Source organism: Trichosurus vulpecula, chromosome 3, assembly GCF_011100635.1.
Source record: "Trichosurus vulpecula isolate mTriVul1 chromosome 3, mTriVul1.pri, whole genome shotgun sequence".
In the NCBI taxonomy this organism is placed as follows: domain Eukaryota; kingdom Metazoa; phylum Chordata; class Mammalia; order Diprotodontia; family Phalangeridae; genus Trichosurus; species Trichosurus vulpecula.
The window spans coordinates 2747400-2775375 of NC_050575.1; the positions used below are offsets into that span (position 1 = coordinate 2747400).

Sequence of the window (27976 nt, forward strand, 5' to 3'; positions counted from 1 at the left end):
AGGCGCGCGGCGATTGGTCAGGGGGCTCCTGGGGGCGGGACTTCCCGGAGGCGCTCGGGGATTGGTCGGGAGGCGCCGCGCGCAGACCTGGGGGCAGGCGGAAGGTTTGAACTTTCTGGGTGTGGCGAGCTGTTGGGCCGACTGCCCCGGTGTAGAACTCTCGGTACTACCCTAGCGGTGCCCGGGGAGCAGGGCCCCGGATCCAACACACGCTGTCGTCTGCTACCTCCTGCCGGAATTGTTCTTCTTTTTGTAACCGGCACCATTGCCCCCTCCACATCCACCCATCCCCCGGGGGAAACAGGTATGTTTGCCCGGGCTCGATCGTAGCTTCGGAACCGAAGGGATCCATCCCCTGGTTTTACCGGGGGAAGACCTCGGTGCCCTCACCCGTTAAACGGGAACCATGCTTGCTTACCTGCCTCGCAGGAGGCCCAGGATTACACGGCATGGCGTGAAGCGCCCTCTGAGCGTGAGCGGCTCTTGTCAATATCTTGTCAATATCTAGTCCGGTCCGCTCCCAGTTTGGCTTTATCATTTCCTAGTTAGCCTTTATCATTCATCGTCACCTCCGTTTCCGAATATATCAGCCGTCCCCATAACAAACCTGCAAGCCAAGTTCCTGACGATAAATACGTGAATTCTGCGTATGATCCAATAATAGATGCAGCGTTCCGAGCCTGTGCCCCCTCACCCACGCGAGCGAAGAAGGGGAGCTGCATCTTCTCGGTCCTCCAGTAGGTCATTATATTCATCTTCTGTTTTTGTTTCTTGAAGTTGATATCGTTATAGTCACTGTGGGTGTGTTGTTTTCCTAGTACTGCTTGTATCGTTCATTCTACACGGGTTCACATACACGTCACGCTTCTCTGAACTCAGGCTCCGAATTCATTGTTTCTTACGGGGCAGTAACATATCCATGTACTCCTTTGTTTAGCCAGGTCTCCCTCGGTGCCGTCCTCTCGTTTTACAGAGTAGGAAACCTCAATCTATTAAATCCGGATCACACACCTGTCTTCTAGATATCGTTAGGGTTCAATGCATATGAATAAATCCACGTGGCTAATGTCCTAAAAGTACTAACTAAAGTGAACCAAGGGAGAGGGAAAGGTGGCTTTGCTGGCCAGGAGCAGCCTCGAGAGCTAAACAGTAAGAGAATATAGCATAGCAGCAAAGCAGCTGGACAAGAACAAGCGTCAACGGTCAAACTTTCGGTCAGATGATTCTGATAATTTGTGCAGATGACCTCCTGGTGGAGGTTACTTCACATCACCCACTTTTCTTCCAACCTTTGAAAATACGTAGCTGTGTTTTGACATTACAGCGTGTAGTAGCCATTTGTCTCCAATAGTAAAGACGGTAACGTTCTACTTCACCCAGAGAAAGCGAAGGTAGAAACTCAAGGGACAGGACAGGGAGGGGGCTCATAGAATGCAGTTGAACAAAACCAATGTATCAATCAAGGCTGACGGCGTGTGTATTCAATATTCTTACACCAACAGTCGTCTATTGTGGTATGAGCCGCACCTGTTTTATGTAGGCCGAGCTAATTGGGGAAACCGTTCTGGGGATTATCTTTAGTTTGGCTTCTTTGCCACCTGAGGCCCAGCCAGTGGGGAGTTGATGTGGAAGATTTTTAGTGGAATTCCTATTCTTCAGGGCCTATGCTTTCTTTTTTGTGGAAGGTTGTGGGGTGGATTACTATCTTTTTTAAACCCTAGGAACTGTATCCTTTTTAACTTTTGCTTTTAATCATTTTAATTGTATTTTATGATTAGATTTTATCTTCTAACTCTAAGCCTGAATCACTGGGCTGGCCCAGAGCATCAACCTCTTCTGAGAACGGAGGGAGGTGTATTTTTTTTCTCATCTCTTGGCCAAACTTGATAATTATAAGGACACAATCTTTCATTTACCAACCCATTTGTTTTGAAAGAGGAGAAATCTGATGCTCCATGAAGGGACCTGACTTGTGCCCAAGGTCATAAGCATAGTAAATAACAGATAGTAAATAGTAGGTCCTCTGATTCCAAATTCAGGGAATTTGCTTTTGTTCCAGTCTCTGTTCCTCATCAGCTCTCATTCTGTAGCAAGTTAGACTCTTCATAAGACTCTTGTGGAGTAAGGCAGGTGTTACTGTTTTCATTTTACCAATATGGAAACTGAACTTCAGAGAGGAGAAAGGACTTGGCCACAGGTCGCACGAGTAGAAGGAGGCAGGCTCTCGTCTGACATCAAATCCAGCCATCTTTCCACTCTGGCAGCATGTTGCCCGTGCCTTCTGCTAATTGGGCACTATTGAAACTTTTCCATTTGGTTCCACTGTTGATCTGCGTAGTTGCTGTCTTCTTGATAGGTAACTTGGGTGAAGAGAATACATGGAGAAGAGGGTTATGACTTGTGATATGGATATCCACTTGAGATGTGTTTTCTCTTTGATTTTCAGGGACTCATTTTTTCCCAGGATAAGATTCTTTTGAGGCCATGTCTGGGACTCCCTTCAGATCCTGCTTCAGGTCTAACTATAGAGAGAAGTTGAACTTGCTTCTAGAGAAAGATGCTTCCTTTTCCTTTAACTCAGAACTTCCCAAGACCCCAGCTAGCAAGTTCCTTGTTGACTCTGGAAACCTCAGCTCTTTAACAGGGTAAATCCATTTTGTACTACTGTCCTTTACTATTTCTTGCGTTCGTTTGTTGGTCCAGATAGCTCTCATATTTGCAGTCACTCATTCCTGAATCCTCTCCCTCATCCCCTGTATTCATTCAGGTGCCAAGTTTTGTTGATCCTACCTGTGCAGCAACTTTCATCTGCTCCTTTCTCTCAATCCAAACCGTCTGACTTCTAGTTCAGAATCTCATTGCCTCTGGCCTGGATTATTGCAATATTCAAATCAAATCAACAGCTATTTAGTAAGTTCCTGTAGTGCCATGCAACGTGCTAATCAGTGGAGATGCAATGAAAAGTAAAAACTGTTCCTACTGTCCAGGAGTTCACAGTCTAACGGGGAAGAAAACGTGCAAACAACTATGTACAGACAAGATATATACAATGTAAATTCTTGGTGATTTCACAGAGAAGCCAGGAGGCAGAGATGAAGAGGGACAGTGTCCCAAGCATGAGAAACGGCCATTAAAAAATGCATGAAGTAGGGAGATGGAGCGTCATGTGGGAGGAATAGCAAGGAGACCGGTGTGGATGGATTGCAGAGTATGTGGAGGGTAGTAAGGTGTAAGAAGACTGGAAAGGTTAACAAGGGCTAATAAGCCAAACAGACAATTTTTAGATTTGATCCTGGAGGTTATAAGGAACCGTTACAGCTTATTGAATGGGGAGATGACGTGGTCGGGCCTGCATCTTGGACACTTTGATAGCTGAGTGGAAGATGGACTGGGAGGAGGAGAGAGTTGAGATCAGGATGACCAATCTTCTATTGGCTGTTGCAGTAGTCTAGGTGTGAGGCGATGAAGGCCACGGAAGGGAAGGAGGAGATGGGATGATCCCCATCTGGGATGGGCAGATCAAGTATCATAGTACCCTGATTCTTTCTTTTGGTTTCTCTTATCTCCGTTCCATTCTCCTTGCATATCATACGTAATTCAATGGAATAAATTCCCATATTTTCTATGTCCAAAAATGTGTGTGTCTTTCTCTGTGTATTTTAAATTCATCACTTGTCTGTCAGGAGGTCAGTGCCATGTTTCATCTTCATTGATCAGAGTTCTCATGTCATTCAAAGCTTTCCCCTATAATGTTATCAACGTATAAATTATTCTCCTAGTTCTGCTCACTTTGCTCTTCCTTTGTTCATCAAAGTCTTTGCGGTTCCCTCTGACGTTGCCTATTTCATCATTTCTTATGGCATAGAAATATTCCATTCTAGTCACGTACAATAATTTGTTTCACCGTTCCCTACGAGGACAGTCCCTTAGTTTCCAATGTGTGGCTATAAATATCTCTGTGTAAATAGATCCTCTTCTTTCTTTAATTTTACCAAACTGGTTCTTATGTAGCATCTCTACATCCACTATACACAGAGACACTTTGAAGTGTTACAAAATAAGACCTTGACACCGGCCCTGCCTTCGAGGAGGTTCCTTCCTAACAAGGATTTTCATGGTTTTTTTCTTTTTTAATAAAAGCAGAGCAACCCCAAAGCGTCGCCTTGACTTGTCAAACATTAGCATTGAGGAGACGGCTGCCATCCCGCTCACCCCATCGCCGGACCTCGATGAAACCGGTAAGGAAGAAGAGAGGCAAACAGGCTTCTGTGGGAGGGACGGTTTAATTATATCTAAGGACAGAAGAGAAGAACGAGGATGGGAAAAGTTGGTAAAGGAGCTTGGAAAAAAAAATTAGAAATTTTATCTGAGGGGAATTAGGGAGGCCCTCTGAAATATTTTGACACGCTCAAAGCAGTGTCTAAGGAGAGATTGTAATAACAATTAATACTTGTGGCACTAACTCAAGGGAGAGAATCCAGTTTTTCTTGATTGGTTGATAGTGGGAAGCCAGTGACCCAGGCGAGATTTGGTTTAGTACTCTAGTCTCTAAAGAACCGAGGAGATAATAGCAAAGAGGATGCCCCCCCTTTTTTTGAGGGGGGAAGGCAAGGCAGTAGGGGTTAGGTGACTTGCTCAAGGTCACACAGCTGGTAAATGTCAAGTATCTGAGGGCAGATTTGAACTCAGGTCCTGCTGACTCCAAGGCCGGTGCTCTATTCACTGTGTCACCTAGCTGCCCCCCTGCCTTTTTTTTTAAAACCAAAATTTGATATTTGTGGAAGGTCTCTGTCCTCTAGACGAGGGCTGTCCAACCTTAGGTTATCTTAGGGCCACATTAAAATAAAATAATTATTCAAGGTCTGCACCCAGAATAAAAAGTACAGTACACTAATGGAAAGTGGGGGAAGGTGTGTCATCAACACGACAGGTGAAAAAACGCAAAACAACAACACAACAGTGTAAAGGTAGGTGCATACTGGCTAGTCTGCATCCTCTAGACGGAACACATCCCACAGATTGATTGAAAATGCTGTGCGATATGTTCCATCCGTAATACTGCTTAAAAACACCAAAGAAAATTAGCATCAATGAGATTATTTATTAGCGATGGAATTAAAAAATCTAACACTTGTTCCATACCAATTATTATTTTATTCTTTTGCTCTTGAAAATTAAAACCCACAGCGGGGCTGCATAAAATTGCACCGCAGGCCGCATTTTGGACAGCCCTGCTCTAGACTGAAGATTATTTTCTTCAGCATTCATCCCAGTATTTGATCAGATTTCCTGAATTCTATAGCTTCCCTTCCTTCCTGTGGAAAACATCCATAGATGTTTATAAGGCTTTTTCTTTTGATGACTCATTTAGAAATTTCCAAGTTCACCATGGAATGTCTAGTTGGGGGAGAAGTGTGTTAGATGAAATTTATAAATGTTGAAAATTGCTCATTCGTTAAACTTTTATCAAAAGTCTGCCACATGCCAGGCTGCATATTAGGTGCTGGAAATACTGGTATGAAAAAGATACTCCCTACTGTCGAGGAGCGCACATTTTGTGATGTGTTTAAAGCGAATGGGGAAGTCAGTCTTTGGAAATAATGGGTGTGCTGACACGGCGGGGAGGCCTCTCTACAAAGAACCTAGCAATGGTGACCATTTAGTCGTTTTGAATTGGGCTGCCTCTGAACAGTCACAGGCCACTTATTCTTGGCTGACTCCTAGTTTGGTCCCCACTCAAGAGGGTGAATTATCAGTGACACAGGTTAACGATGGGAGTGGCACGTGGGCAAGGAAAGTAGGCACTAGAGTTTGAGTTATGAGCAAAACAAGCTGGTCGTGACATGCCGTTGACATCTTTGTCATGTGCTGATGTGTCTCAGTACAACAGCTGGAAAACACCAAGCCAGAAGATTTTGCTAGCCGGTCATTGGCTCTTCTTGTCTGGTTACAGGTAACTTGGATTCCTCAGGACCTCAGGAAGTACAGCAAGCTGAAATGTAAGTTACTAGTCCTGGGACTGATTAAATACCTCTACCCTCAGGCTTCTTTATCACGCCAAGTTATCTATGGGACGGCTTGGATTTTACCTTTTTCAGGCATTTTGTAAAATAAAGAAATTTTCAGTTTAGATTGTAGGTGGGCTTTATGGCCTAAATGCTTTTCTCTTCAAGTTTTCCCATTCCTGAAACAGGACATAATTAAAACATTTATGTCATAAGAATGCGAAAAAATGAAAGATATCTTAGCATATCTGCAGTATGGAAAAGATTGCGGATCTTTTTTATTCATAGGTGCAAATAGCCGTTGGTGTCATAACATCTTTGAATGTGAAAGATAGCGTTATATTCGAATTTGCATATGGATTATCTGGTGTAAATTTTAACAGCAAATCAGTTTCCTTCCCCTTGCTACCGCATGTTCCAGGTGACCTTCCCTTATCATTTAGTGTGCATGTACTCACCAAATGCAAAGTAATTACCGTGGCCAGAGCAGAGGAGTTGAATTCAGAAGGATCTGGGTCGAGAACCTGTCTCTGCTATTTATAGTCCCCGTGACCTAGAGCAATTTACTTAACTTTGTCTAGACCTTATTTTTCTCAGTTATAAAATTAGGGGTCGGACCAAATTATTTCTCAGGTCTCTGACCTCCCTTGGTCCTGTGAGCTTTACATTTCACTTGGCTGCTTCTCCAGTGGGCAGTGGGCAAAGGGACCAATATGTTTGGATCCCTTGAGAGCTTGCCACTTAATTATTTAGGTGAATTGTGTACTGTTTTTCAGTACACTGTAGTATAGACAAGTCTGACTTAAGATGTGAAGGATCCAGGCAAAGGCCAAGTATAAGATTGGAGCGGATGGTAAATGATGTAGAGACAAGAAAGAAAACACGTGAACATTTTACAAGCGGCCCAATTCTGTTTGCATAAGATGAGTAGGTAAGAGGTGGTCAGGAAAACCTACATTCAGATTCTGCCCCTGACATAAAATGCATGTGTGACCTTGATCAAGTCACTTAACCTATCCCTGCTCCAGACAGCTCTTGAGCGGCTTGTGACCTGATTTGGAAGAGGAAGTCTCCTCACCAAAATGAAATAACAGATCCAGTTTAAAAGGAAAAAATGATTCAGATGGATTCATCGTTGAGACATACCTATGCATATAGTTTTGCCGAGGAAATGACAGGAAAGTATACTTGAGAACAGTCTTACCCCCCAGTTACCACATCTAATACTACCGTGTCAGGTGATGATCATCGAGGAAGTGGCTAGGTGAGGTCCAGAGTACCGAGGGTGGAAGGAAAAGGAAGCATTTTGGAGTTTCCCAAATGATAAAAGAAGAGGAGATTGGTTTGGGGGGATTGACTGATGTCTAATTTGTCCTTTGCAGGGGCCATCCTCAGCATATGAGGAAATGCATCCCTGTGAGTATTGGCTTTTTATGAGGTTTGTTTCTTGGAGGAGATGGGGGCCTGGGCACTCGAACCAGATCCAGATCGCAGCTCTAAAATGCTGCACGTTGGTCAGCATCCTTCGAAAGCTGCCGTTTGGATCTCTTCCAGGCGCAGCTGCTGTGCAGCACTCCCAGTGCTCTTGGTTCCTTCTGCCAAAAGACAGATGCAACAGGTAGCTCCTCTCCAGACAAAGAAAATGTAAGTATTCAGTGTGAACAGGGTAGGGACTCGGCCAGTTTGCTCACAAACTGGGTGGTTTGGGGTTTTTGCTGGGTACCCTTTTTTCCAAGCATTTTGGGGAAGGAGAGGGCCACTAATCACTTGCCATTAGTGTCTGTGTGAGTGTGGTGCTGCCTGAGCCACTGAATGGAGGAGTGCCTGGTGAACTTACCACCCCGGTCCGGTCCCTTTGGTTGGAGATGGATACTAGCAAATAGAAGACACCTTTGTTTGCTGCTAGTCTTTCCTGTTTCCAACTAAGGAAATATAAGGGATTCTCTTTGTGTCCTGTCTCTGACACATACTGGCTGTGTGACTCCCCAGTGCTCCAGGCAATTCTTGAATGTGATACAACACAATAAACCTTTTTAAAGCACTTACCAAGTGCTTAAAATGCCAGGCCCTGTGCTGAGCTGTGGATACCGTGAAAAAGGAAAGATAGTCGGAGCCCTCCAGGAGCTTACAATTGAATAGGGGAAGACAGCTTACAAAAGCTGTAGGGTGTGTGGGAAGAGGAGAAGTTTCCTGGTGTGGGGGCATGGTGATGTGGAGTCAAATCCAAGGAAAGTGGCCAATGGGAAATGAAGAGTCGGCTGGGCTTCTTCTGAGCCCTCTTTAAATGGACCTGCGTTGGTAGAGGGGGTTTTCTCGTCTGTGAATTCCTTATGTTAATGAAATAACAGGGCTAGTCCCTATCCCTGTCTTCTTTTTAATTCTTAAATTTATACTCGCGGCCTTTCCCTCTGCACATGGTGCTGCAGGTCCTCAATAGCAGGTGGTCAGAACCTCATGTTCAGTCAGTTGTTTAGAATGCACTCTGTAGCCGGAGGGTGAGGAATTGGTGAGCCTCTACAGAAAAGCAGGTTAACAGCGGTTTGGCCTAGTCACAGACACTGCTCGGTGTGGCCTAATAGGCAGATTTGACTTTTTAACTTCAAGCTGTGTCTTCTCTACCGGGACCCCAAGCACAAGCCTCTATTTTACCATTTCCACAGCTATGTGAACTCTAAGCTAGTTGTTTGCTCCCCGGAAAGTCTTAACTAGTACCTCCTTCCTCAGTTTCCCTGGGCTTCCTTTCCCAAGACAATGTCTTGGACCTCAAACTTCCTTATCCTTTTCTCATAGCTCCTTTTTGCTCCCTCTTTCCAGCAGGTTCTTGATTTCACTCTCTCCTTTCTCCTCCCAGGCAGCCTTCCTTTCTATAGCCTGTGAGTATGTCATTCTGTCATGATAAAATTAGCCTCTAAAATGCACCCACGTCCCGTCGTATCACTTTTTGTCTAAAGAACAAAAAGATGCTGTGGAAGATGGGGAGGAAGAATTTATTCCATCACAGAGTCAAATGAGAAGCAGGTGCGGAGCCTGCTAACCTCTCTTTCACTCTCCCCCGCTCAACACCAGCTCTTTTTCTTTGTGCAGGAGAACAGCTTTCTGGAATACCCGACACTCAGGTCCTTAAGGCTTCAGGAAAGATCTAGAAGACCGCTCTTGTCTCCTCTTTCTCTACTGGTGAGTGTTGGCCTTCTGGGCCCTTTGACCATCTGCAAAGGAGTGTACTTCCTGGAGGACCTGGGCTCATTACATTCAGTTATTCCAAACTGGACTGGGAGTGGGGGGGTTGGGGGTGGGGAGTGGGCCAGGCTGATAGAGCAAACAGATTAGACAGAGCACATCGTTACTGAAACAAGGCCGTCAGCTTGAATCATGTCTCAGAATCAGTAAGGACCCAGAATAGTAGAGAACCACCTAAGACCCTTCAACCTTAAGTTAAAGGTGATGTACAGTGCCGCATAGATGGGGAAATGATCTAGATTGTGATTTCACTTTATTTTTAAGCTGCTTTTCTCCCAAGGGATAGATTAAGTCACTCCCTCACTATTATTCTCTCATGTTTCCTTTGCATCAGAATTCAAACTTTGTGTTAGTTCCAGCCCAGGATAGAGCTCCAGATTTTAGGTCTCTGGCTGGGCCAGTTGGTTTCTTACCATATCATTTTTCTTGACAGGACAGCAGAAACTCTGTAGAAGGGGAAATGAATGATCTAGGCAGTCCCATTACCAGGATCCCGCTGCATCAGGACAAGGAGGAAGGCTGTGCAGGGGAGACTTCACTTGAGTTAGTGGAGGTTTTCCTGGAAGAGCAAGAAGCCAAGGTAAAGACTCTCTGGAAAGTACGGTGAGAGGAGGGCTAGAGAACCTGGGTTCAAGTCCTGGCCTTCTCCCTCACTATGTCTGTAATCTTGGTCAGCCTCTGTGGGCCTCACCTTTTTCACCTACAAAGGGAAGGGCTTGAATGAGATGGCCTCTGAGGCCCCTTCCAGCTTTACATCTGTGAGCACTCACCTATATCATCTGACTCAGAGAAAATCCTTAGCCTTACTCATTCTGATTTGTCATTACTGCAGGAATTGCAGTAAGAAACGGAATGTATAGAGGGGTTATGCCCAGGAGGATTCCCTGTTGAACCCTTCTTCTGTTTCCTTAAGGACTTAAGATTCGTTTTACAAAGTTAACCACTTGTTAACAATGTTAAGACAGATGAAACCTTGTCTGGGTATGTTGGGTTTGTTTGTGAGGTCTGAACTTCCCCTGTTCTGGGCATCACTGAGTTAACTCTGCCTCGAAGGTGAACTTCACCCCAGGGTGGTAGTGTCAATCAGAAGAGCTGTATAGGTCACTAAGGGAGGCAGGGCCCACTGGAGGAAGGGGCCAGGGACCAAGTGCTCTTCCAGACTTTTAGTTCTGCCCTGGAGTTTGCCCACACATCCCTCTCCCTGCACTTACTGGTCCTAATTAAGAACAGAATCCTGGTTGCCTTCTCCACATAGTGGCCCCTCCATAGCTTGGCCGTTGCTGTTCCTCTGCTCCTGGTTCCGATTCCTGCAGCTTTCTTGGCCTGGCTCATTGGAGGCTTACGGCTGCCTCCATCCATCGCTGTCTCTGAGGTCACAGATCAAGTGATCTCTTAGGGTACAAAGGACCTTGTAGGGTGATTCTTGAAACATTTCAGTCTCTTCCACTATTGTCACATCTGTTATAGTGATCTTTGGTGTTACTGCTGTAATTGTTCTGGGGTGTCAGGAACCACAGCAGACTTAATAAACGTTGTGCGTGTTCTGACTGTTCCCCCACCTCTATCCCTCTCCCACAGTCTCTATTCCCTGAGACAAAACAGTATTGAAATCAGGCCAATTAATAACCTTACAATGGCCTCTAAGTGTTTAAGGGTAAGAAAGAGTCACACATCTCTCAGTTTAAATAAAAAACTAGCAAAGATTAAGCTTAGTGACGAAGGCATGTCAAAACCCAACATGTGCCAGAAGCTAGGCCACCACTCCGATCAGTCAGCAGCCACCGGCATCAGGCAAAAAGATTATGACTCCTGGAAAGCTCAGATGATGGCTAGCATTTTTTTAGCAATAAAGTATTTTTTAATTAAGGTATGTAGACTAGGGTTTTTTTTAAGACATAATGCCATCACACACTTAATAGACTACAGTATAGTATACACATAACTTTTATATGCGCTGGGAAACCAAAAAACTTGTGTGACTCACTTTATTGCGGCGGTCTGGAACAGAACCTGAAATATCTCCAAGGTATGCCTGTAAGCGAGCTAACAGAACCAGTAAGTGGGAATGGTCATATAATTGGAAGCTGTCATGGGAGTAGAAAAGAGTGCTTTTAAGGGGTGTTGGGAGAAGAGAGAGAGAGAGTATGTAACAAATTTGAGATCATAGTAGTGTGGTGGTGCTGTGATGACAAGGTCTAGTGTGCCAGGCTAGTGGGTGGCACTGGCCTCCTGAAGGGTTGGACATGATAGAACAGCAGCAATTTTTTTTTGATAGGAGATAGAGATGAAGCTTTATAGACGGAGTAAAAGAAGGTAAGAGATTGTGAAGCTGAGGGGTCAGCTGGGAAGTCACTAGGGATCATAGTAGGTTCAGGGTAGGGAAGAGAAAGGTGAGCCAGGGTGTTAAAAGTCTGACAAAAGTAGAAATAGGTCTGGGGAAGAAGTAGACAGTGGTACTAGCAGTAGCCATTTGGATAGCAAGATAAAGCTGAAGGTCATGCACTTGAGATGAAAAGAAGCAAAAACTGTATTGGCTCATTATCTTTTATTAAGCACCTGCTATGCATCACGTGTTATACTAGGAACTGGAGAAGGTGGAAAGAGAAGTAAGATACTGGTCAATGTCTTAACTCTTAATGAGTGATCTGGAATATTCTTCATGGCTAGTTTAGGTACGAATTATTCTGATTTTGTTAGTCAGTGGGAAAATACTATGCCTGAAGTGGAGAGGGTGAGCATAAGTGATGAGGGCTGAAAATGACCTTCCTAAAGGGTAAGCATTCTTTAGGATTTGTTGATAATGGATACATCTGGTGTTTTGAAAATGTAGAAACATTAGGAGTAAGTTTGGATTAATTAACATATGATAAGTTGAAGGCTGTTAGTAGGGGGAGAAAGAAAAATGAAGCACACTTTTATTTAGTATTACTGTATGATGTCTGCACTCTTTTTTTGGGCATAGTGTTTACATAGTTTAATGATTCTTATATTTTATTCTCAATCTGTTTTCTAGGTCCTTTGTTTTTACAGTGAGAGGCCTTATATTTTCTTCTTTTTTCTTTTTTTTTTTTTTGGTCTTTTGATTTTGTTTTAATATGGTTTGTTGTCTCATGGAATCATTGCTTTCTTTTTGGTCCATTCTAATTTTTAGGGAGTTTGTTTCTTGGGCAAATTTTATACCTCTTGTGCCACAGCCCTTAATTTCCCTTCCAGTACTTTCTTCCATTGTTATCATTTCTCTTCTAAGTTTTTCTTTAGTGCTCTCATTTCATTTAAAAAAGTTTTAAACTTTTTTTTAAGTTTTGCTTCATATTTTCCAGAAATTGCAGTTGAATTTGTGCCCAAATGTTTTTTTTTTCCTTTGAGGATTTACTTATGCATACTTTGGAGTCATTTTCTTCTTCTCGATTTATGTATTGAGTGTCCTTGTCACCTTAACAGGTATTATCATGGGATTCTTTTTCTGTTGGCTCATTCTCCCATCCCACTCGAAGACTTCAAACTTGATGATGAGGCCAGGCTTTCTGCACTTCTGGAGTGAATGTCTGGGCCCGTCCTGTTGCTGCTTTTTTGGATTATTGTGTATTGTATTATCTCAGGCTCTCAGGGACTGCTGAAGCTGGGACCCTGCAAGCTTCCAGTGCTCCCAATGTGGTCTCATCCTGGAGGAAGTCTGTGTACTGTTCCCCTGGTCTGAACTCTCCAAGTTCTTGACCTGGGTTTGCATCTAAGCAACAGTGGACAGCTGCTGAACTTAGCCCCTGTTGGGGGAGGCTTTGCAGGTGCAGAGTGACAGAACTGTGGGCTTCCCTTTGCTCTGAGTTTTTTGCCCTACTTCTTCTGAAGGCTTCAGACTGGGTTAGAAGTTGGAACTGTCCCCTGCTCTGCTCCTGAGTCACTGAACCATTGCTACTTGCTTCTGAACGTGCTCTTCTCTAAGTACGCAGCCCAGGGCCTGCCACTGCTCAGGAAGGCCTCCTCTGGCCATAAGTTCCCTCCTTAGATCGCTCTGGGTCTGTGACTTTGAAGTGGGTAGTGACTGACAGAGCTGTTAGCTGGCACGTGTATCTGTACCCTGCGTGAGATCAGGGTGCCCAGTATGAGTCTTGGACCTCCTCTTTCTCTCATGCACGGCCTCTCTCTGCTATGTAGTGCTCTGCCAGTGGTCTTCTGGATTAGACCCCATCCCCAGTGACCACGGACCCTTCCATCTGTCTCCTTATGCTTACCTTGACTGGAAGAAATGACTCACTTGGATTTTTTTCCTTGGATTTCCCCACTGGATTTTTTTCTGGTATGTTTTCTAGCTCTAATTGGAAGATATTTGGGAGTGAGCTCCAAAATTTATTTTCTTGTGCTTCTTTTCCCTTAAAGTGGAATGTAAAGAGAAACATCTGATTAATTGAAAATCCTGGCTAATTTAGTTCAATTCAACACACATTTATTAGGTGCTTACCAAAGCACAAAGTACCAATTTTGGGGGCAAAAAGTACAGAGACAAAATTTCAAATGGCTCTTTTTCTCAAGAAACTTAAATTCTACTTTGATCTACAATGAATCAACACAAGTTAATTTGAGAAGGAGAGAGCAATAACAAGGGGAGAGAACACAACAAGCTTTAAGTAGTGAGTAGCACTGGAATGGAGTCTTGAAGGAACTTGAGGATTCTGAAAGAAGTCAAGGAGCACGGTCCAGGCATAGGTAGAATTTGGTGTGGCGGTGGGAGATGGAATGCAAGAGTCACAGAACAACAATTGATGGCAAAGTAGAGTGCACGAAGAGAAGTAATGTGAAATGAGTCTGGAAAGGTAAACTAGAGATGTGAAGGCCTGAAATGTCAGGCTAAGGAGATGTCGAAAGGTAGAATTGGCAAGACTTGACAGCTAATTGGATTTGGTGTTTGTGAATCGGAGGGAAGGAGAGTCAGGGATGACACTGAGGTTGCACACCTGGGTGACTAGAAGAATGGTAATACTCTCAACAGAAATAAATGAAATTTTAGTGGGTTTTGATGAATAGAATGAAGTTCCTTTTTGGACATATTGAGTTTGAGATTTTGATGGGATATCAAGGTGGAGATGTATGATAGGCAGTGCACAGGGCAGGTTTGGAATTTGGGAAAAAGATTAGGTCTGAATATATAGATGTGTGAGTCATCTGCCTACTGACAATAACTGAACCCCTGGTACCTGATGCTACCACCAAGGGAGACAGTAGAAAGGAAAAAAGAGAAAAAGGGACAGAATCTCAGGGGACATCTATAGTTTGGGGGCAGGAGATAGATATGATTCATCAGAGGAGACTGAGAAGGATCAAGTAGGTAGGAGGAGAGCAAGAAGAAACTCATAGAAGTGCAGAGAGGAGAAAGGACAAAGAATTGGTCAGCGGTGGCAGAACCTGCTGAGAGATCATGAAGGATGAGGACTGGGGAAAAGGTCACAATTTTAGTACTTAAGAAATCATTGGTTATGACCAAAATCAGCTTCTACTTTTAACTCTCTACCAATCAAATTACCAAGGAGATACTTGATAAAAATAATAACAAAATTCATTTAGAAAAACAAAAGATCTAGAATATTGAAGAAATGATGAAAAGAGGTAGGGATGAAAGGGGAATAACATTGCCAGATCTCATAAAGCAATAGTCATCAAAAATATCTAGTCTTGGTTAAAAAATAGAGAGAAGGGAGATCAATGAAACAGACTAGACAAAGAAGAATCAGAAACAATGGAACTTAATAAAAAGTATATGACAAAGTGAAAAACATAAATTACCTAGGAAAGAAGTCTCTATTTGATAAAAACTTCTGGAAAAAAATGGAAGGTAGTCTGGCAGAAATTAGGCTTAGATCAGCATATTACACTACATTCTGCAGTGCATTCTAGATAGATATTCAACCTTAATATTAAAGATCATATTATAAAAAAGAGAAACAGATCATGTGCTTCTCACAGCTGTGGGTCAGGAATAGATTCTTTTAAAAAATTTTTTTTAATATCTTATTTTTTCCAATTACATACAAAAATAAGGAAATGGATTCTTAACCAAATAAAACGTAGAGGAGGTTAACAAGATAAAATAGATAACTGATTTTTATGTGAAACTTAAAAGCTTCTGCACAGACAAACCTTGCATCTAGGATAAGGGAAGTGGTCAAATAGTAAAAAAAAAACAAAAAACTGTAATGAACTTCTCTGACAAGTTGGGCATCTAACATATATGAACAGTTAACGAAAGTATAGGAGCAATATCTATTCTTTAATAGTCAAAGAATGGGAGCAAACACTTCTCAGAAGAATTGCAGTGTATCAGCAACCACATGAAAGAATGCTCCGGATCACTAATGAGAGAAATTCAAATCTAAATAATCCTAAGATTTCACTTGACATCCCACAAATTGGCAAAGACGACAAAAAATGGCGACAGTTAATGACAGTCAATGCCACGGCATGAGAAGCGCACGGAGGTGGCGTTGGCGGAACCGAATTGGTGCAGCCATTTTGGAAGGCGGTTTAGAGTGACGAAAGTGACCAAGACGTCGACACTCTTTGAGCGAGGTCCCATTCCCGGGCTTGTACTCCGAGGAAGCTGCTGATGCAAAGAAAGCCCTCATGTACGCCAAGATACTTATAGCGGTACTTCTTGTGACAGCCAAGAATTGGAAACAAAGCACGTGTCCGTCGACGGGGGGATGGCTAAACAAGTTGTGGCACGTGAATATAATGGAGTATTGCTGTCCTATAAAAAATGATGTGTGATGAATGCTGAGAAGCAGAGGAAGATCTATATGAACTGACACAGAATGAAGTAAGCAGAGCCAGGAAAACAGTACAGCATTGATTATCCAGCAAGTGCAAATAACAACCACGTACGTAAAAAAGGGAGTGTCGCAAAATTATAAAGATCAAGCAGGACTCAAATGAAGAGACACCGAGGCCCATCCTTTTGAAGAGGTGGGAAGTCCATAGATGTTGCACATGGTTTTAGTTCTTCATGAATTGACTGGATGTGCTGATTTTGAAAAAAATGCTATTTGTCATATGAGATGGCTTTCTGGGAGGCCGAGGAATACTTGGGAAAACTATGCGTATGTAAAAAAACAGAAGACACAAAACCTTTTTTAAAAGAGAGATCCTTGGTAACCTTGGAGAGAGCAGTTTCAGTTGAATGGTGGGATTGAAACACAGAAGTTGAGAAGTGGATGGGAGTTGAAGCAATGGAGTCGATGAGTATTTAAATATTGACATGTTTTGTTTTTATATCACAGTCATTTTCAGATATGCCATTCTCACTCCCTTTTATTTTACCTTGTAACAAAGAAAAAAAAGAATCATCAAAACTGACACTGTGACTATGTCTCGCAGGATATGCAATATTCCACACCCGTAGTCGCTCACCTTTTCAAGGAAAGGAAGGAGGTTCATTTTCTTGCATTTATATTCATATTTCTTGCATTGCAGTTATACAGCATTTAACTTTGTCTTAGGATCCTTTTCATTTACGTTATTGTAGTTATTTTTATATGGCTTTTTCCAAGAGTTTGGTTATGAAAGGGAGAGATTCATAGTTGAGGTGACAGATGAACAGCTATAGATGCTAAAGTGTGGTTTAAAGTGAGAGAGAGTGTGAGAAGTCTTTCATTCTCCATTTTCTCCTTTTGATGCAGAGAAGAAACAAGCTCATGTCTAATAAATTATAAACTTCTTGGAAATTACTGCTGATGGTTGGGAGGGTGGAGTTCCTATATTAGGGTGGTAGGTGAGGTTACATCAAATCTCTGGTTAAGTGGACCAAAGGACAATAACCTCTCTCACCTGTTTATCACTGGATCACTGCTGAGCAGTAAAGTTAACAACGTCTAAATACTCTTAAAGTTTTCTTGAACCGCCCACCAAGAGGGAAGCTGGAATGTCCAGGGTAGATAGACCAGCTGTCTCAACCTAATGGCTGTGCTGATCTTGTAAGAATTAGAAAATGTCTTTAGTGCAAAAATATATGAGCCTCATTTCTGGATGATGGGCCCCACACCTCAGGGCTTAGCTCATTGCAATATAAATAAGAGTATTCAAGTAAACGGTCTTTTAAAAGCTCCAGGTAGGATTCAGGCTTACCAAGGCCTGAAACCTTTTGGGTTTTCTAGTATTTAAAAGATCCATCAGACGTTTGGAAAAGATCCAGTTTTTCCTTTAAAAATGAAAACCATTATTTATTTTTCCGATGTTAAATTGGCGTGTGGTACGGCCTGAAGCATCTGGTTCTTAGAGTTTTCCTCATCAGCTTCTGGGAAATGGCAAGTTATTCGTTGGCTCGAAAGGGCCACAATGCCGTTCTTAAATTACCTCACATTCACTTTGGGTGCAGCAAGTTGCCAGGTCCTGGTAAATAGCTTCTTTCCTTTTAAACAAATTAGAAAACTACTACAGCGGTAGTGCTTCAGTGTGTTTATGGAAGTGGCCGGTCTGCTGATGTCCATTTATTCTTGGCTTCTTGTTCTTAGAGTATGAAAACTCAGCACGATAATCATTAACTTCCCTGACACCAACAGTTAATATTTTGAAACATTCACAGTATGCACCAATCAGCTGAATCAAACACACAGACGATATGGTCCTTACCTCTGGGAAGTTTCGATGAAACACCAAATTTGTGTTAGATACAGATGTGCCGACTGTTTGAATTATCTCACTAGTAACTGAAGTGATTCTAAATTCTTGGTAAGATGATTCCTTTGTTTACAGTAATTGAACCTCTATTAATGATTCTCTACTCCTTCCCCCTCCCCAGAAATCAGGGGCTATCTACCTGTCTTCCAGCGCAACTGTCCTGTTGTCTAGTCCTCTCCTAGATCAGGACATCACAATTAGCTAGGTGAGTGCATGGGAAAGGAGCAGGACTCTAACCTTCTCTAAAGCAGAGCTGGAATTATTTAGAGAGGCGCCAGCAAAATGTAGAATTTAGGTATGGAAACCCTTTTAAATCTACTGAAAGACACCTCCAGAGGTCATATGGTCAGTTTCTTCCTCAGACTGTTTTTATATATTTGTTTAAATGTTGAGTACCTCCAGTAAAATGGAGGGGAGGGGAGGGACTGATTTTCCCCCCAACTTTATCTCTTTGTATCCTTAACATCTAGCAAGGTTTCTTGTTTACGTAGTAGATGCTTTTAGCAAGTGCTTATTGAATGGTACCAAAAACATGCTCACCAAATAAGTGTCTATGTATGTGATTCTTAGATCTCAGACCAATACAGTGATAGAAACTTTTATAGACAGTTCACGGTGGTATCTAACATAGTTCTTGCTCACATGCTGAAATGTGACCATTTCTTCTTGTTCTGTTTCCCTGATAAAGAGTTCTACATGCTTTTTAGAATTGCCTTCTACCACGGATATCCTAGTATTTGGTTCAAGTGCTCCCATGTTCGTGAAAGAATCGTTCTCTGATGATTTCTAAGTTTTTTAAACTGTTTTTATCTTTTGTTTTTATAGCATCTTCATTTCTAAATATATTTCCTCCTAAAAGAAAAAAAGAGGGGGTGGGATGGAGTCGGGTGGGGTGGGGAGGGGAGCAGGTGAGCATTACCCAACAGAACTCATCAGCTCATCGACAGAATTTGACTTTATAGGCAGTATCCACACCCTTCGTCCCCACCGTTGCCCCCCCCAAAAGGTACACAGGTACATGATTTCTCATCTCTTTTTTGAACGCGAGCTTGGTCATTCTAATGACACAATGTTGAGTTTCTCCTTTGTTTTTGTTCTTTCCAGTTACATTGCAGTCCTTGTGTCTGCCCCCTTGATGACTTTAACTTTATATCCAAGTTATGCAAAGGTTTTTTGTTTTGCTTTGTCTACGAAGTTCTTTATATGCTTGTTTTTCACTTTTGTGATCTCCCTCCCTTTTCTCACCTCTTCCCACCACAGTTAGTTTGGATATGTAGTTAGAAGAGGAAAGGGAAGGCAAAATGACCTCCTTTCTCACTCCCTCGAAAAAAATCACCATGAGAAAGTGTCTCAAAAGAAGTCACTCAGCAGAAAGTGGCAGCCGGCTTCCGTTGCTCACCTCCGTTGCTGTTTTGTCGCCTTGCCTTTTTCCTTTTTATCGTCTTCCTGAGCTCTGTTCGATGCTTTCTCCTCTAATTGTCAGTACCCCAGCGTTACATGAAGGAATTGGTCTGGACCTTTCTTTCTCCTTTAAGGATGGGCTTTTAAGAAGCAGTGTGCTGGAGGAGTTGGCTATGGATTGAGGTGGAGATGGAAACTCATGGCATCCCGGGCAGGCTGGGGGAAGACACATTACAGAGAGAGCTGGAATGGTGCTCGCCCAGGGGACTTGGCATTTCTGAGCACGTATCCATGAATAGAAGCTGTCTATACCATTCCCCAGGGAAACTGGACAACTGAAACAGCTGGCAGAAAACAGACGCCGTGGAACAAAAAGTGTTGGTCTGGTGTCAGAGAATCTGAGAAAGCCAGAACTTGTATTTAATTATTCTCTCAGCCTTTATAGGCTAAGGATTGCCTTGATCCATTTACTCCATCCCTTCCTGTTCAGTAACACTTGGATAATAATCTCCTTTTCCCTGTGTTTGTCCTGCTGTTTCTCTCATCACATCCTAGTGTAGGAAATGTCAGTGTTAAGTATAAGTTTTTGCATGGCATTCTTAGAAATACTATAGTCCCGCTAGTCTTACCTTCTAAGTCTACTAGTCAGTTAGAGATCTTCGACTGGTAAGGTACCGCTGGAGAAAGACATACTAGATTGTGTCCATGGAGCCAGGAGGAACCAGCATCACACTCTTAAATGGTTTAGTGGAGAGTGATTGCGAGAAGTCATGTACCTAAGTTCTAAGTCTGCTGAGGTTAGAAATAGGGGCCTTTTTTTTTTCCCATCTTCAGGAATCAGAACTAAAGAAGACAGTTTCACTCTGTGATGTTAATGCCATTCAGATCTTAGGGGAGAATTCTGACCAGAGGCAACTGATAGGTGATTTCACCAAGGTGAGTATGGCTATCCCCATCCTGGTCTTCATTCAGCCACTTCGAGATGGGACATTTTCTTCTCTGCCCTGAGAGAAGAGCTTTCAGGCTTATGTATGAGGGACTGTGCTACATGCCTTGTCCTTCACTTGTCCCCTGCTGATAGCGTGAGGGTCCTGTGGTAGTGAGCAGCCTGAGGTGCCAGGAAAAGGCCAGGCTCACTGGGCTTTTCTTATGAGAAAGCATGCCCTATGGAACAATTGGGGAAAAGACGGAAGGCCGGTAGCTATTGTTTTCAGAAGCCATTGAGGCATGAGGGAAATTTGAAAGGAAAAGTATAAAGGTCAGTGGATTTTTTATTCTACAGGTTTGTTTTTTTCACACATTTGAGAAGCATGGTAAACTTGTTTTCCCTTCCATTTTTGGTTTTCCTAGGTCTACATGCTACCAACGGTGACAGGAAAGCATCAGGATCTGAAGTACATCAACCCAGAGACGGTAAATTTGTTTTTGGAGATGGCCAGTGTTTATACAGGCCTTCATCCTGTTCTTCACTTCCCATTTGCCTTTCTTTGTTCTTCCTAACAGTCTTTTTAGCCAAGTAAACTGGATTGGAAGGTTATTCTCTAATTGGAGGGTTCTATTCTCTAATTCAAATGCTCTCTTTCAGAGGCTAAGGAAGCTGTCTCCCCCCTTTCTGTTTCCTTTCAAAGACAAGTATAGGTTCTGAGTCACTGTCACCCTAAATCACTGGCCTGGTTTTCCCCCAACCATTTTACTTTTTGAGGTATCTGAGGGTTGTTGCCTCTAGTCTGGCCTGTTCTTCCCTTCCTTGGCTTCCTGCCTCAGGACAGGCAGTTTTGGGATCTTGCACTCTCTGGACTGTTGCTTGTTGAACTGCACAAGTCACTGTCCTCTCAGGAGGCCACTGGCACTTCTTCTGGAATACACAGTAAGAAGGCAGGACCGCTCGGTAAGAAGGCAGGACCACACACTTAAAAGGCCACTGCCTGAGTACCTTCTTCAAAGTAGCTCCAGTGCCCAACACTTCATTCATTATCCCTCCTTTGCAGGTAGCTGCTCTGCTGCGGGGGCAGCTGCAAGATCTGATTGAGAAGTTTTATATTATTGATTGCCGCTATCCGTATGAGTATCAAGGAGGTCATATCCAGGTAAGGGCTTTGGGGACGCATCCACAGAGGAGGAGATGGGCACTGAGTGGGCACATGTGGAAGAAGGACCACCTCATGTACTGCGGGAAGGCTCCACAGCAGGAAGCAGTGAGGTTGAGAAGGGCAGAGATCGTATATTTAGAAATGTCGCAGGGTCCTGGGTATTCAGAATTGAGTCCTCATGCTGTCTTGGTGCCATGGTAGACTGTAGTTTTAAACAGCTGCTTTAATATTTAGAGACCAGTTTTGTTCTCTGTTACATGGGAGGTTAATACAATTCCTGTCCTTGATTTCCCTTCCTGTTATTAGACTTGCTGATTCAATGGCCCCAGTAACGTGAGGTGGGCCTAATTACCCCAAGAATGGTGGCTTGGGGTTTCTAAGTGTCTGTACTATCTGTAGAGTCTTAGGAAATCTGCTGCTTAGATTCTTCTCTTTTACAGGGAGCTCTGAATCTGCACAGTCAGGAAGAACTACATCATTTCTTCCTGAAGAAGCCTCTTGTCCCTTTCAGTGCCCAGAGAAGAAGAGTCGTCGTGTTTCATTGTGAATTCTCCTCAGAAAGGGGTCCCCGAATGTGAGAATGGGGCCCTGGGTGAGACAGAGCATGACTTTAGGGTCTGGTACCCAAAAATGTCAAATAGTTACCTGGAAGTCAATCAATCCATTGCTTTCACTCCATTGTCATGTGAGTAGTATAAGGAAAAGTAATACAGAAGGTGATTTTATTGCTTGAGTGGTAGGAGGGGGTTTTAACAAGGAGTAAAAAAACTGGGGTTATAGCCCTGACACATAGTGGGTGGGGAAGCAGAGAAAGGAAGTTCTGAAAATTTTTGAATCCCTCTCCACCTTGGCTCAGAGCTAGCTTGGCCTATCGCTGCCCCTCAGTCCCTTTGATACACAACCCCCAATCCTGACTCTGGGGTTCCATTTGAAGGTGCCGCTATCTAAGAGAAGAAGACAGAGCTCTGAACAAGTATCCTGCACTATACTACCCTGAGCTCTACATCCTCAAGGGAGGCTACAGAGACTTCTTCCTGGAATATGTGGTAAGAGAACAAAGCATATGGGAGCAAAGCAAGGTCCTAGGTACAGAAGGAACCAGTTCCTGTCCCTCATTGAGTGCCAGCTTTGGGCCTCTATACTCAGTCCTTAAAGTATGTCTGCTCTTTCTCTTAAGCTTAGTCAGCAGTTCAGTTCAGCAAACATTTGTCGAATGACTATGTGGTAGGCACTGGAAATACAAAGATAGTTCCTGTAATCAGGAGCTCAAGGGACAGTATTTGCATAGGTAAGTATAATACATGGTTGTTGTGTTTGTCCTTCCTTCTCAAAGAGGAAATGATGACATGACTTGCAGTTGACTTTGATTTGAGTGAGGGAGGGCAGTGCAAGGTCACCAGCCTCACTTTCTCCTCCAGAGCCATCTGGGTCCAGCGGCCTGATATTCACCAGGATGACTGGAGACAGCCCAGGATTCATTGGGAGACCCTGGCCCTTTTAGGCTAAGGTCTTTTCAGGTTCTCACTTTGAGTGGGGTAATTCGGTGAATAGCCCTCTTTAAGAAGTGAGTCAAGGGATGGCCCCTCTAATCAAAACTCAAAAGAAAAAATCAAACTGGGAGGGGAAGACCCTCAGGGTTCCTGGCCAAAAGATAAACAGTTACCTTTTGGTATGTAAATACCAAAAATTCTTGGTAGGTTGAAAAGGAAGAGAACACTAGTGAATGGGATGAAGGAATGTCATGGAAAAGGTAGTACCTATGCCAAGCCTTGGAGATAAAGGTTCAGAGGCAGAGAAGAGGAGGGACTACCTTCGGAGCAAAGGAATGCCTTAGACAAATTCATAGAGGCATTCAGTAAACAGCTGATGGCGCTGTTTGGCAGGAATGAAGAGCGCATATGTAAAGAGAAGCAGAGTGAGAAAGGAGTGGAGAAGGAGGCTGGAACCGGACTTTGGAAAGCCTTGAACACCAGCACTTAGCAAAGTGCCTTGGCATATAGCTTATGAACTTGGGCGACTGGGAAGATGCTGGTGCCCCTAACAGAAATAAGGAGGTTTGGAGGAATGGTTTAGGGGTAAAGATTATGAATTATATTTTGGACACGTAGATTTTGAAATTTTAATGGAATCTCCAGGTGTAGATGCTTAGTTGATGTTTTGACAACAAGGCTAGTTGAGGAGAGAGATTAGGGCTAGATGTAGGAATTTTTTTATAATAGTATTTTATTTTTTCCAATTACATGTAAAGATAATTTTTAATGTTTATTTAAAAAAACTTGACTTCCAAATTCTTCTCCCTCCCTTTCTTCCCCCCTCCCTAAGTTGGTAAGCAATTTGATATGTTATATATGTGCAATTATGTAAAACATTTCCATATGAGTCATGTCGTGAAAGAAGAAATGACCAAAAGGAAAAAAGCATGAATAAAATAAAGTGGAAATAGTCTGCTTCAATCTGCGTTCCAGCTCCAACAGTTCTTTCTCTAGATGTGGATGGCATTTCCATCATGAGTCCTTTGGAATTGTCTTGAATCATTATATTGCTGAGAACGGCTGAGTCATTCATAGTTGATCATCGCCCAACACAATGTTGCTTTTTCAATATGCAACGTTCTCCCGGCTCTGCTCCCCTCACTCAGCATCAGTTCATGTAAGTCTTTCCAGGTTTTTCTGAAATCTGCCTGCTCATCACTTCTTATAGTAAAATAGTATTCCGTTGCATTCATATACCACAACGTGTTCGGCCATTCCCCAATGGATGGGCATCCTCTCAATTTCCAATTTTTTGCCACCACAAAAAGAGCTGCTACACATATTTTTGTACATATAGGTCCTCCCTTCCCCTTTTTAAAAAATCTCTTTGGGATACAGACCTAGTAGTGGTACTACAGTTTTGTAGCTCTTTGGGCATAGTTCCAAATTGCTCTCTAGAATGGTTGGATCAGTTCACAACTCTGCCAAGAGCGCATTAGTGGCCTGATTTTCCTACATCCTCTCCAACAGCTATTCTTTTTTGTCACATCAGCCAATCGGATAGGTGTGAGTTGGTACCTCACAGTTGTTTTAATTTGCATTTCTCTAATCAAGAGTGATTTAGAGCATTTTTTCATATGACTATAGATAGCTTTGATTTCTTTATCTGAAAACTGCCTGTTCATATCCTTTGACCATTTATCAATTAGGGAATGACTTGTATTCAAATAAATTTGACCCAGTTCTCTATTTATTTGAGAAATGAGGCCTTTTTTATCAGAGACACTTGCCATAAAAAATTATTTCCAAGCTTTTTACTTTCCTTCTAATCTTGGTTGCATTGGTTTTGTTTATGCAAAACCATTTTAATTTAATATAATCAATATTATCCATTTTATATCTTGTTATTCTCTCTATCTCTTCTTTGGTCAAAAATTCTTCCCTTCTCCGTGGACCTGACAGATAAACTATTCCTTGCTCTCTTAATTTGCTTATGGTATCACCCTTTATGTCTAAAGCATGTACGCATTTTGACCTTATCTTGGTAATTGGTATAATTAGCCTATACCTAGTTTCTGCCATACTGTTCTTCAGATTTTCCATTAGTTTTTGTCCCAGAAGCTGGGGTCTTTAGGTTATCAAACACTAGATTACTATGGTTGCTTACTACTCTGTCTTTTGTACTTAATCCATTCCACTGATCCACCACTCTATTTGCTAGCCAGTACCAGATAGTTTTGATGATTGCTAATTTATAATATAGTTTGAGATCTGGTATGGCTAGGGCGCGTTCCTTTGCATTTTAAAAAATTAATTTCCTTGGTATTCTTGATCTTTTGTTCATCCAGATGAATTTTGTTATTGTTTCTTCTACCTCTATAAAATAGCTTTTTAGTAGTTTAATTGGTATGGCACTGAATAAGTAAATTAATTTAGGTAGAATTGTCATTTTTATTATATTGGCTTGACCTCCCTATGTTTAGATCTGACTCTATTTGTGTGAAAAGTATTTTGTAGTTGTGTTCAATTGTGGGTTTGTCTTGACAGGTAGGCTCCCAAGTATTTTATATTGTCTACAGTTATCTTAAATGGAATTTCTTTTTCTGTCTCTTACTGCTGGGCTCTGTTAGTAATATATAGAAATGCTGATGATTTGTGTGGGTTTATTTTATATTCTGCAACTTTTGTAAGGTTGTTCATTATTTCAAGTAGTTGCTTTAGTTGATTCTCTAGGATTCTCTAAGTATACCGTCATATCATCTGCAAAGAGTGATGGTACTGTTTCCTCATTGCCTATTCTGATTCTTTCAATTTCTTTTCCATCTCTTATTGCTATAGCTAACATTTTTAGTACACTAGTGATATAATAGTGGTGATAATAGGCATCCTTGTTTCACCCCTGATCATATTGGAAATGTGTTTGGCTTATCCCCATTACAGATAATGCTTGCTGATGGTTTTAGGTGGGTACTCATTTTAAGGAAAGCTCCATTTATTCCTATGCTCTCTAGTGTTTTTAAGAGGAATGGGTGCTGTATTTTGTCAAAAGCTTTTTTCTGCATGTATCAAGGTAATCGTATGATTTGTTAGTTTTGTTATTGATATGGTCAATTATGCTGATAGTTTTCCTAATATTGAATCAGCCCTGCATTTCTGGTATAATTTCCACCTGATCATAGTGTATGATCCTGGTACATTGCTATAATCTCCTTGCAAGTATCTTATTTAAAATTTTTGCATCAATATTCATTAGGGAAATTGGTCTATATTTTTCTTTCTCTGTTTTGGCTCTTCCTGGTTTAGGTATCAGTATCATGTTTGTGTCATAAAAGGAATTTAGTAGGACTCCTTCTTTACCCATTTTCCCAAATAATTTATGTGGTATTGGAATTAATTGTTCTTTAAATGTTTGGTAGAGTTTACTTATGAATCCATCTGGCCCTGAGAATTTTTTTTCTTAAGGAATTCATTGATGGCTTGTTCAATTTTTTTTTTCTAAAATGTGATTGTTTACTATTTCCTCTGCTGTTAATCTGGAGAATTTACATTTTTGTAAATATTCATCCATTTCACTTAGCTTAGATTGTGAGATTTATTGGCAGGCAGTTGGGCAAAATAACTCCTAATTATTGCTTCAATTTCCTCTTCATTGGTGGTGAATTCACCCTTTTCATTTTTGATGCTGGTAATTTGGTTTTCTTCTTTCTTTTTTTAAATCAAATTAACCACTGATTTTTTTTTTCATAAAACCAGGTCTTAGTTTTATTTGTTGGTTCAAATGGTTTTCTTACTTTCTAGATGTATAGATTTGAGAGTTATCTGCATAGATATGATAATTGAACTCATAGTAGTAGATGAGATCATCACAGGGAGAGTGTAGGGAAACAAGAGGGCCCAGGATAGCCTTGGGGTTTGCTGGTGTTGATAGGAAGGGGAATACAGCAAAGCAGACTTAGAAGGAGCATTCAGATGGGTAAGAAGAAGACTGGGAGAAAGCATTTTCATAGAAGCCACAGCACAGAGGAGGTGGTGTTGAAAAACTGAAAGGTCAAGAAGGATGTGGATTGAGGAAAAAGCCATTAGATTTCTTGGTCAAGAGATCCTTAATAAGCTTGGTGACTGTAGACTCACTGGAAGCCAGATTGCAAGGGTCTGAGAAATAAGTGGGTGGTAAGGAAATGGAGCTAGATGGGGCAGCTAGGTGGCTCAGTGGATAGAGCACTGGGCCTAGAGTCAGGACCTGGGTTCAAATCTGGCCTCAGACACTTACTAGCTGTGTGAGCTTGGGCAAGTCACTTAACCTTTGTCTAACTAGGAGGAAGCTAGGTGGCTCAGTGGATAAAGGGCTGGGCCTAGAGTAAGGAAGACTTGAGTTCAAATCTGGCTCCAGACACTCACTAGCTATGTGACCCTGGACAAATCACTTAACCTCTGTTTGCCTTACTCCCCTGGAGAAGGAAATGGCAAATCACTCTTTGCCAAGAAAACTCTATGGATAATATGGTCCATGAGGTCACAAAGAGTCAGACCCACTTGAACGACTGAACAACAACAAAGAAATGGAAGAAGTGAGCCTAGACTACTGTTTCTTGGAGTTTGGCACTGAAAAGTAGGAGAACTCTTAGAGGCCAAAGTTGGGAGCATGGAGCTGACTTCTTCCCTGGAGTCTGGATCGTCACTTAGTCCTGTTCTTTTTCTCCCACTTTTCCCCAGGAACTGTGTGAACCCCAGAGCTATTGCCCAATGCATCACCAGGACCATAAAGCTGAGCTGTTGAAGTGCCGCAGCCAGAGCAAAGCATGGACTGAGGAGCGGCAGCTCCGGGAACAGATTGCTTGTCTCATGAAGGATGGGAATTCAAGCTGAGGAAAGAGCTGTTCTTGTGGCAGTCACTGGCTCACACTGTGGACCCCCAGAGAGGAAGCAGTGACTTCTGTGGAAAACCAGACTAATGGTTTACAAAAAAGTACTCAACAAGCCAAGACTTGACTGCAAAAGTCAAGTCAACTTGTGTTCCAGTGAGAATAGGAGCCTTCTCTACGGGCTGTGTCCTGAAGGCTATTCTTCCTTGTTTGAGCTACAAAGTTTGCAGTAACCAGGGAGACTC

The 27976-nt window shown here is 42.3% G+C and overlaps 1 protein-coding gene across 1 annotated transcript; it reads left to right on the forward strand.

The window, feature by feature from the left end:
• Positions 1–272: 272 nt before the first annotated feature.
• CDC25C (cell division cycle 25C) lies at positions 273–27974 on the forward strand. Its single transcript, XM_036752024.1, has 15 exons — positions 273–304; positions 665–737; positions 2447–2645; positions 4144–4238; positions 5954–5999; positions 7388–7421; positions 7560–7649; positions 9090–9179; positions 9676–9822; positions 20142–20243; positions 20658–20720; positions 21296–21394; positions 21838–21971; positions 22332–22443; positions 27583–27974. Exons 3-15 carry the CDS (start codon positions 2485–2487, stop codon positions 27733–27735), a joined length of 1326 nt encoding a protein of 441 aa, XP_036607919.1. The 5' UTR covers positions 273–304; positions 665–737; positions 2447–2484; the 3' UTR covers positions 27736–27974.
• The last annotated feature ends 2 nt before the right edge of the window (positions 27975–27976 follow it).

Excerpts from the sequence above, each read along its gene's own strand:
- CDC25C (XM_036752024.1), top strand. The coding sequence starts at position 2,485 with ATGTCTGGGACTCCCTTCAGATCCTGCTTCAGGTCTAACTATAGAGAG. Across the intron at positions 9,823-20,141 it reads TGGAAGAGCAAGAAGCCAAG|GAATCAGAACTAAAGAAGAC; the intron begins GTAAAGACTCTC and ends TCCCATCTTCAG. Across the intron at positions 20,244-20,657 it reads TGATAGGTGATTTCACCAAG|GTCTACATGCTACCAACGGT; the intron begins GTGAGTATGGCT and ends TGGTTTTCCTAG.